Here is an 11,090-nt window from a genome sequence, read left to right as displayed (position 1 = left end):
GCGCTGACGTCCGATGACAATTTATTCCAACAGCGGGAATGCTGAAATGTTTGCACACTGTGAGGGGATCATTGTGTTTGTTCAGCCATGTTGGCATTTATCCGCCCTTGAGTTAAGTAAGCGAAATATGTTGGCTGCAGTCCAGTAGTGACGCGTCACAAGAACCCTGAACTGGAACGGCCATGGCACACACACAATTGACTGTGCTATGTGTTATCATTTCACACGGCTGACTGCACACCAGAGACATTCATTGTGCTTCTCAGCAGTCCAAATGTTGTACAGGGGCACTGTTACTAAATGTTTGTGAAATCAGTTTCAACCATTTTCCCAATTTTGTTTTTAATACAGAAAATAGCACTGTGTTCCCAAATTTTTATTGATTCAGGGCACATAATTAACATGAAAAAACAAAGTTAGCATTTGTTCTGAACATTAATTTACCGATACGGAAAATATGAGCTTAAAACATGATTATATACTAATATTCTGTCTTTCCTTATTTTTCCAATTTGATCTTTTTTGACAGTTGGCAAACCATCTTAAGGATTTATCAACACCACCAAGTGATACTGCCCTTTTACTGCGAGGAAGCCAATGTGAATTGATGGCGTTTGGATCTTACAGGAAGTAAAAGTATAATGTCGACAGAAAATTAAAGTAACGGATACCTGAAAACATCACTTAGCAATAGTAACAAAGTACTCGGTACCTAACATTTGGTTTGTCGTATTTTTCTACTCAAGAGTTTCGTGTCCTCTTTTTCTTCATGGCATAACAACTGCGTCCTACTTTGCATATAGCATTGAATGCTTTAATGTCATCCACCATGGCAACAGTGAGGCCTTAAGGATTTTTCTCTCTGATGAGGATGCAGGCAAGCTGATTAAAAAGCTGTTCTCTGAGTGCCTTTTGTTCGAGGCGTAGGATTGAATCAAGAGAAGGAGGGACAAAGGGTGCCATTTATGGATTGGTAGAACCAGAACCGCCGTAACCTGCTGCTATGGAATTGCATCTGCTTTTGCAGAAATCAAAGCAACAACACGCTTGTCAATTCTTGAGTTCAGGATCAAAACATTTGTGTACGGTTCATCCTGTCCACTGCTATATTGTGGATTTTTTTCCCTCGAACTCTCACTGTTTTGAGATTCTCCCGTGACCTTTTGAAGATCATGGTGCAAATGTGGTGATAACATGCAACAGTTCTCAGGGTTGTTTCAAGTTCTCCCACAAACAAGTCACCAATGTCCTGTAAGAAAACACATATACATGACTTGTACATTTTTCCTGATGCAAGTTTCCCCCATGTTCCAATGTGGTAACTTTTCCAAATCTGGTGGGAACATTGACTGTTCTTGGGATGGTTTCAAACTTTTGGAATGTTATCACTGCTGTCCCACAGAAAATCCACATGTATCGAAAGTCAAAATTCTTGATTTAATACACTGATAACTAGTAGACATGAGTCACATTTGCCCTGCAACCTCAGTGTACACCAACTTGCTTGTACAACAGAATGACATTCTTTCATTATCCTCTTATAGGTCATTCAATTTCAGGTGAAAGAATGACATTTGGGATATTTGTTATTTGATATTGCTGTCAAATGTCAAAACGGGGCATATTTGATTCAACCAATACGTCTAAGGGTTAACTTTTGGTATTTGGCCCTATACTCTCAGAGAGAGCGAGCGAGTGAGCGAGACCTAAGGGGAGGGAGTAAGGGAGTGAGGACGCACATGGCACGTCGCAGGCGGCCAGTGTTTACCCCGTGGGACAGCCTTCTCCCTCTCGCTGACGGACGAAAGGGAGGCCGTTCTCCTCTTGCCTCTTATCCAGACACAACCGCCGCCGCCTCCTCCGCGTCCTCGGGTCATGGACGGCGTGCAATCTCAACACGTTGGCGTGGAGGAGGCTGAGGACACGTTCCGCGCCCTCGCCTACGACACGGCGCTCAGCACGGTGGTGGCGGTGGCAGTTTACGTGGCGCTCAAAGCCGGCCTGGACGGGGTCCGGCGGTGGCGCGCCCGCATCTCGGTGCTTGTCGTGGGCTCGGGTCCCGTAGGGCTGACGGCCGCCCTGGTCGCTGTCCGCTCGGGGAAGGTGCTGAAGCTGACCGTGCTGGACGAGCGCAACCGGAGCGCGCTGCTATGCCGGCCGCAGCAGATCGCCCTGGACCCACGCAGCGTTGACTTTCTGCTGGGACTCGGCGTGGACTTTGACAACATGGAGGGATGCTGGCACGATGAGCACTTCTTCACCAAAATGGGCGTGTTCCAGGAGTACCTGCTCAGCATCCTGGAGCAGAAGAAGCAGCAGGTGGACGTCAGGGTGCAACTTGGCACTAAGGTATTTGGAACACGTACATGTTTTTTTTTATGCCTTTTCACAACGTTTGTAAACACTTGGAGCCGAAGTACTTCTGGGTGGCAAAAACTGAAAAAGGTGGGTTGCACCGCCTGGTGCCAGTACAAATCTAAAAAGATGTCAGAAATGTTTCTACGGTATTGAGAAGATTGTAAAACTACCGTAAGGTATGATAGACACTTCTAAAGGGACAAACTGGCAACCAAAACACCATCATCAGGTGTGTGGAAATAATTTTCTCACTTATCTTCATATATAGTGACTATAAAAAGTCTACACACGCCTATTTAAATGCCATGTTTTAGTGATGATAAAATGACCAAGATAAATCATTTATAAACTTTCTACTATTAATGTGACCTCTAACCCGTAACATTCAGTTATTAAAAATAATTGAAAAAGGGAAAATACAATAACTGAAAATGGGGTCATACGAGTGTGCACATCCCCTTGTGGATGAGGTTGTGGCTAAGTTCAAAAGTTACAAATCACATAGTATATCCTAATATCCGAACAAACAACCAAACATACATTTTGGAATTATGGCCATGAAGATCAAGCTTGAATTCCTCGCAAACACATGCAAAAAAATGCAGTCTGATAAACACATCCATGTAAAAGAGGGTGTGTACACTTGCACAACCTTGTTCAGGTTACAAGTGGCATTAGACAATGTTCATGATTACATGATGTCAGGTGTCTTAGAATTTAGTAGAACAATGCACAAAAAATATCAAACTTTGACAAATTATTGCTTAATTCACAATATGTGCCAAGACTTTCCCATTTTCTACAATTTGTTGCTAAAATCGCACTTTTCTTACAGTTTTGTAAAACAAAACAAAATGTAAAGAAAGTGCTTGCAGTTAGTGGTTAATGTTTTTGTACGTCATAGTCTACTGAAATGTTGATTGAATCCAATGTGCTCAACTTTTTTACAATATTCCATGCTAGAATTTCTTGAGTCTGCGCAAGTCTTTCTTCCCCCTGTGCACACACACAATTGTAATAATGAGAATAATGGGTGACACCTCATCCCTTCTCTTTCCAGCCAGAGCTCAACCCAAGTTGGCATGAATGTATTATTTGTATGCAGAGTGGGTGATGGACTGAATGCTCACTGAATATTTGTGTCATGGCTGCAGACCAGAGACTTCTTCTTTTTGTCCCCCTCTCCGCCTCATTAAACAGCAATGCTCGCAATCCAAACCTGCACATGACCAGCTTGTTTTACATTCACACGTCCACATTTCGCCTTGGCGCCGATGACTTTGCAAGATGAAGCGGGAGACTTCTGTCAAGGAAAAAAAAGTAGCATTGCATTACTGCCACATAACTGTCCTTACATATGCCGCAGACCCACCTGCAATCAGTGTGATAGAAGAGACAATAAATAAATAAATAAATAAACAAACAAACATATAAATAAATAAATAAATAAATAAATAAATAAATAAATAAATAAATAAATAAATAAATAAATAAATAAATGTTTATATTTTTTTTCTGGTCATGTTATCAATAGATGAGTACTAATTGTTGCCTGCTCCAGATGATGTTTGCTGCATGGCACAGCCGTGTGCCACGGCATTTTTTTGATAGTTTCTATAATGGCAAGATAATACAGGTGTTTTTTTTTTTTCACTAGTTCACTGAGGATTACCTGCGACGCATCCCTGCCAGGGAGTGGCCACGCGTGATTGTGGTGGCCGACGGCTCGTGCGGCGACTCCTGCTCCGTACTGGGTCTCAGCTCTGACTACATGGTGGAGTCGTGCCACGCCTACGGAGCCAACGCCAGCATCGAGAGGCTGGACCAGAGACAGGTGCAATAAACAAACGCAAGGACAAACATACTGAAGTGTACGGAGCGGAGTCAGTCGAAACAGGATATTAAAGAGAGAATAAAGCCACAAACTGAGCAAATGGGTCATAATAAAAGCGGTGATGAATATAAGCATGTCAGTAAAAGTATTTTGACTTTTTGAAAATTGCCTCTCACGAGGTGGAAGACAGCTTTTTATTGACAATTTCCAACATTTATTTCACCAATATAAATACAGGCACCAATATTTGATATGATATATATAATCACATTTACAGCTCCATAGCATGCTGTGTGGGTTCTATACAACAGTAATTTTTATGTGAATCTTTATGCAGTGGATAAAAAAATTCAGGATATGTACCCCTGTTCAAATGCCAAGTTTTCATGATGTGTTAATGTGACTTAAAACCTGTACAACTCAAGTGAAAATGTTTAGATGTTCTGGTAAGCTTTTCCTGATATTTGTTATGGCTTTCCCACTGAAGCCTGAATGCTCTGTGCTCACAATGACTTTTTTTTTTAACTGTTCATCAAGTCGTCCACCTCGACTCAGTTTCAGCTCAAGAAAAACAACCTTATGTGTAAGTATGGTGTTATTTTTGTAGTGAGCACTGAGCAGGGTTGTGTTTACACCAAACATACCTTTTGGAATTATGGCCAAAATGTTGATGTCACTGGACCATACCAAAATTTCATGTACACATTTGTGTTATGTCCAAAAAACAAGACTGAACCTTTACTTCCCCTCTTAAAAATATCTAAAAAATATGGTCTTGTACACGATACAGACCACTTTATCAGTGGAAAAAGTTCTAAAGTTGTCTTGGTATAATTTCTTTATGCCGCAAAACCAGGCATTTGAATAGGGGTGTGTTGACTTTTTATGCTCAATGTACATGGTGGTACACACTCTCTTTTGTATTTAAACTATTCACATCACGTCCTCCACGCTACAGAGGTCATGTGGCCTCGTCTTAATTTGCCCCCCCCTCCAGGCTTCTTTCCTGTTCTGATTGAATTTGCCTCCCAGGATATGACCCTGTCAGCCTCGCTCGCCGTCCTTTCCCGTCCCTGTCCCGGTCCCCATCATCTCGCCATCCACTAAATGCTGTTTGATCCCACTTGGCTGCTTTATGTCACTACAAGGGAGATGAATCAATTCCGGCTGGAGGGAGGATGGGGATGTAATGTTGTAGTGTTGGACTGAAATAGATCCATTAGAGGGAATCGTGTACTGTATGTTCCCTACTTCATCACCTCGGAGGTCATGCATAGCACATATTGCCCAAATTAGAGGTTCTCAAAATGTTTCCAAGGAGCCCCTCATAATCCCAACACCAAATAAATCAATCACTAGCATGGACATTTCTAACCGTAAACATAACAAATACTGGCAACCAATTATAAAACATTGCCTCATAAAGCGTTTTTCTATGATACCGACAATGTTTTATGCATTTTCTTCGTCGTTATACCAGATATTGTATCCCAGCAATTACTTGAAAGTGGCTCTGAATCTTCTCTCTGTCTATCTAATTAAATCATGGTCAGAGAAACTCAGTATGGGGCGATGTTGTGTAAACAGGTCTCACTGTTACATCATAACACAAAACCTACAATGACAATTCCTTGTTTTTCCGTTGTTTTCTCGACAGGTGCCCACTCCGGAGATCCGTGCCCACAGTCTCTACTTCGACCTATCCGCGTACGGGGTGGAAGCCCAGCGGGAGCACCGCAACCTCTTGGCCAAGCAAGGGTTCCATTTGAAGATCTATGGCACCTTCAGGAATCGCTACATGGCCCTCGCCTGTCCCGCCTCTGATGCCAGGATGGTCCGCTTCCTTAGACACACGGCCAACTCCTCGGTAAGATACTTGTATGCCCTGCCTCTCAATAATAGTACCAACTGTCTTTTTGTAATGTTTTCCCCTCTACTTAGTGGAAGGCAGTCGTAGAAAAAAAAGCATATGTATATTCTGTGCGTTCCATAAATAGTACAATATTACCAACATTGAATATTACTACCATTGACATTATAATATTCTGCTAATTATCAGTCCTTAACAAATACTCTTAATAATAGTGCAAACTGCTCATTTCCAGATTTTATTCAATTTTAAAGCACTTGCTATTGCGTTAGTCTTAATTCACACACTTAAAACCAAATAAACATGCTGAATACATCATGATTGTTCCAAATGCTCCCGCACACTTCTCATGCAATGGATGATTCCATCTTGTCGACAAAATGATAAACTGTTGATGATGTTTGATATTATTGATTACAGTAAAAGTGACGATCTGATTCACATATTATATAGTAACGATTAAAATGAGTTTAAGGACTTAATTCAGAGCACGGACTAAGGAATTTTCTCGAGTTTATATCTTTTAATTGATGATGAAAATTAATAGTCAAAGTCTTAATAGTATGCAAATATGCCGTTCGCCTTTAGCACCTAAATGACAAAATCCGTTGCTGCTAATGCACTGACCAAACGTCTGAACCATGTTTACGGAAGGTGCTTTTCTAGGTATTCACCACCTTGCACTTAGCAGCTGGGCCATGCTTATGTTGAAGTCCATTAGAGTGTGTATGTGTGCGTGCGTGCGTGTGTGCGTGCGTGTGTGTGTGCGTGTGTGTGCGTGCGCCCGTGCTGTTGTTTTTGAAAGCATGTTCAAGTCTGTGGATGCACTCAGAGGAATTGTGTGTGTGTGTGTGTGTGTGTGTGTGTGTTTTTCTTTTTGTGGCCGCACAATATACGCACTCAGGTGCGTGGCAAGGCCATCCTTGTTGCTACGTGGGTGTCCATTCACTTGGTGTGTCGCGTTACTTGGTAACAGATGTCTGCGCCAGGTTGCGTAGAAAGAAGACAAGCGTCACTGAAAAGGAGGAGAGATTGCAAGATGTTGGTTGGCATTGTCATTACTCTTGAATTGGAAAATAGTCATCTTCAGGGCTTTGATGACCCATCATTGATTCCAAGCCACCAAAACAAGTCAATTTAAAGAGAAAGTCCACACCAAAATTTCTTTGTAAAAACGTGTAACCACTAGTTCAAACACTGCATTTGGATTAATATTGTGTTTGTGGAAAATGAGTTAAGCAGGCTAAATTCACTCGGGGAAAATGACATCATAGTTGCAAGGTCTCAGGACACAACCAATCACGGCTCACCAGTTTTTTAGAAGCTGATCTGTGAAAGGTTGTGACCAAAGACCTCACAACCGATCACAGCTCACCAGTTTTCAGAAGCTGATCTGTGATTGGTTGTGACCTGAGACCTGAACAATTGTGATGTCATTTTCAATAGACAGCAAGTGGCAATCTGGCCGCCCCCTTAGATAGATCGAAAACAGGTGGATTTTGCCTGTTTAATTCATATTGAATATGTCCTTATGTGTCTACATCTCATCATTTAGTGAACCGTTTTAGCTATGTTCATGCATTCATTTGACTTCCTCTTTAAAAAATAATTGCTACAGTGGTGCCTGTGATAAATAGATTTTTCAACACAAATGTTGGAGCTCACAAATAATACTCAATGCACTGGCATGGATTCTTTATTCTCTGTGAAGAACCACTTGTATTACATCACGATAATAAGAGAAATATCTTAATTTAAAAATCACATTACAGTTACAAACCTCCAGGTCACAGAATGATAAACATTTCTTTCCTTGAGAGGTTTATTATCCAAAATGTCACTGTAAGGAGCGTCTTTCTTTCTTTGCTCGGATAGATCATGAAGAACATCTTCTATCAGTCCTTCAACGCGTACAAGACGGACATCGAACCGCGGCTGAATGACATGACGTTCTACCACATGCAGTGCAGCCGCCGCCTCTTTGAGGTCCAGCTGTCGCACAGACGCGTCAGCGCCGCCTACATCGAGGGGGACAATGTCGCTGTCACCGTGGAGGGAGAGGCGGCCCGCGTCCTCAACTTTGACACGGGTATGGGTGATATTAATTCGATCTTCAGGAAAAATTTCAACGCACGTGTCCAAGTGTAATGGTGGTTTCTGGCAAGTCTATCTGTGTGATCAACTGTTCAGTGTTTCACTACTTTTTACACAACTTGTTGTTCTCTAGCAAGGAGCTGAACTGCAAAATTTAAAACAGGTATTGATGAAAATTTGCAAAGCCTTTCTGTGATTGTCTGGCTGTAAAGAATTTGTGTTTGTGAATCATGATTTAATGCCTTAATTTCATTCATTGTGCTGCTCCTTCTGTACCCACCTGTGGGAAGTATGGCAAACGGTTCTGAACAGACGGTTGAAAATTTGTTATCATACTGAAATGTATTCATTCAGTCAGTATTTATTATGGAATGTCCACCAGTTAATGTTGATCCAATATGTTTGAATTATTAGGACCTCCAAATTTTCTCTTGTAGGCTGCGGAGTGAATCTAGGCCTACGAGGCCTGGAGTCCATGAGCACATTCATCTACCGCACGGCCACCGCCGTGGACCAGCACGACGTCATGGAGGCTCTCTCGGCCAAGATGCAGCACTCAAGACAAGTGGCTCGCACCTTCAAGCAGACAGGTCTGACTGAGTCCATGTATGCCTGAAACTTCTGCTTTCATGGATGGTGCACACTGTGTTCCCATGGTGGTTACGCCAATGCCAACGAGTATCATCAACTCACCTAAAACGCCCTGGACTGAGTTTCTGATGTTTTTGATATAGTAGTATATTTTTTTTTGTGATGGATTGTGTCCTTTTTTAATACTGTATGTAAAATAATGACATACTTAAGGATTATACTTTTAAAGGGACTTCAAATTGAAGTAGTCCTCAATCCTTGGCCACGCAATCCGAATTTGTATTTGAAACTCTAAGCAATGCTAACCCAGGAATTAATTTATAACCCTAACCCCTAACCTTCAAGTGACCTCCGGTTTATTTATCAGTCAAGCCCAGAAAAATATTTTATTTTGAAAAGTTTCCAGATTCTGTCTATGACATTCGTCTATCACGGACTCATTACACATGTCTAGTGGCCGTCACGTGATGCAAATGTTACATTCACAAACAAGCGAAATAAGTCAAGTAAACCGACGCAATTGGGAATCTTTGCCATGAGGAAAAGGCACAGTGATTATTCATCACAAGAGCCTCTGCCCAAGAAGAAAACAAGGTGCATTTCACAGACAACACCCGAAGACCCACTGAAAATAGGGAATTACAGCGACAGGTGATTCCTCTACAATGAGCGAATGCTGCCTGCAAAACTTCGTCAAAAAACGTAAGTACCACGAAAGCGTCATATTTGGTAGCTAATTGCATTGGTAATGCAAAGAAAAAAAAACTGTGGATTTGCTTTTATTGTACCATTGCAAAAGCGCAGAGTCGCAAGAGACTGTCAACACCGAAAAAAGTTCATTTTATGATCACCTCGGTTTCAACACACATCACTCAATAGAGAGGACGGGGTAATGCATCATCAAAACAGCTCAAAATTGAGGGAGAAAAAAGTTCCAGCATCCTTGATCCTATTTTAATAAAAAGAAAGAAAACACGTCTCCATGAAGGAAATACTTATGTGAATAATCGACCTAGACTACTGTTGCACTAGAGTGGCAGCCATGCAGTTTTAAAACTCTCTTGTAAATTGACACAAATAGAGTTAGCCTACTCTAATAATCAGTGAGTTAGTTAACCTCCTCAGTCCTTTCCTTGTCGTCCATAGAATCGGGTGTTGAGTTTAAATAGAGCTTTGCTGTCTTCTAGCGGTGTCTTTGAAAAGTACAACACGACTTAATGACGTCTCTTGCCACATCACCCCAAATGACATAAAGGTTGACAATGGCAGCATGTCAATCATCATGGCTGCTATTTCAAATTGTTTATTGCTCCATATAAATTTCAAACCATTAATGCAAATGAGGTGTTGTGTCATTGCAGACTCACGATCCTGTAGTTCCAGCATAAAAACATAATTTTTAATGTATTTGTTAAAGACTTAAACTAGAATGCAACCTCTGATATAGTGGTTTTATCTGACTGTATTTTTTTTTGTAGACAACTATTATGCAATGGGGGAATTTGGCTAGAATTGTATCCATGATATGCTTAGTCAACCAAGTACCAATACTGTGCATCTAAACTGGTCACTTGACTTGCGTAAGTCTGGGTTGGGTCACAAAATTTGCACCTTTCACATCAGTGAAGCAAATAGAAAGTGTCCCCATTCTAATCCTAAACGCCCTCAATCGTGGGTCATTTTGACCCTCTCAGGTCAACAGTGTTCCCCTCTGAATTGGCCCGCTGCTCTTTTGCAAGGCCTCTCATTACGTAGATGAGACGCAATCACAACAACATCTTTTATCTTTGCATGTCATTAACATGTTGAAGGACAACATAATCAATGCAGGGAATGACAAGTTGGTAAATGAATCAGACTGCCCAACGGGGACTTCGGGCTTTGATCAATGACACATGTTAAGCGAGTCTGACTTGCAAGGTGGGATCCAACTGCGTTATACTCATTTATCGAGTCTAATATCTCCTCTAAAATGGAAGTTTTACTGTACACATTTACTGGACTTGATTTGTACCTGTGTAGAAAAATTTGCCCGGTACATGTTTCATTCTGCCACACGAGGGCACTGTTTGCTTACATTTAAAAATTGCTTTGGTTCATCCAGTCAATCAAATAATAATTTTGTCAAGCACAAACACAGAAATAAATTAATAATGGTACATAAAAACGCACACATACAAAAAATGACAAGATTAAATGAAGTGAAGAACAAATGCATGCATTGGAATTATTTTTACAATAAAAATATTTCCTTTTTTTAAATGTTGGTTTATGCACTGGTTTATGCTTATGTCGTCGTTAAAAAAGACTTGACCTTGCCGAATAGTGATGTTTCCACATTGC

At 41.2% G+C, this 11,090-nt stretch overlaps 1 protein-coding gene and 1 long non-coding RNA gene across 2 annotated transcripts; one reads left to right on the top strand and one right to left on the bottom strand.

Annotated features, from left to right (window-relative positions):
- Positions 1-370: 370 nt before the first annotated feature.
- LOC148396217 (uncharacterized) lies at positions 371-4,112 on the bottom strand. Its single transcript, XR_015858843.1, has 3 exons — positions 4,031-4,112; positions 3,489-3,661; positions 371-2,298 (listed from the first exon to the last, which is right to left on the bottom strand). It is a non-coding gene; the product is annotated as an uncharacterized LOC148396217 (long non-coding RNA).
- LOC148396216 (uncharacterized) lies at positions 1,703-9,147 on the top strand. Its single transcript, XM_088377505.1, has 5 exons — positions 1,703-2,349; positions 4,016-4,192; positions 5,850-6,059; positions 7,938-8,151; positions 8,594-9,147. Exons 1-5 carry the CDS (start codon positions 1,876-1,878, stop codon positions 8,770-8,772), a joined length of 1,254 nt encoding a protein of 417 aa, XP_088233631.1. The 5' UTR covers positions 1,703-1,875; the 3' UTR covers positions 8,773-9,147.
- The last annotated feature ends 1,943 nt before the right edge of the window (positions 9,148-11,090 follow it).

Source organism: Syngnathus floridae, chromosome 6, assembly GCF_059516105.1.
Source record: "Syngnathus floridae isolate MCC-2025c chromosome 6, RoL_Sflo_1.0, whole genome shotgun sequence".
Classification (NCBI taxonomy): domain Eukaryota; kingdom Metazoa; phylum Chordata; class Actinopteri; order Syngnathiformes; family Syngnathidae; genus Syngnathus; species Syngnathus floridae.
Note: the sequence above shows the minus strand (reverse complement) of the source record. Positions and strands in the feature narration are given on the sequence as shown.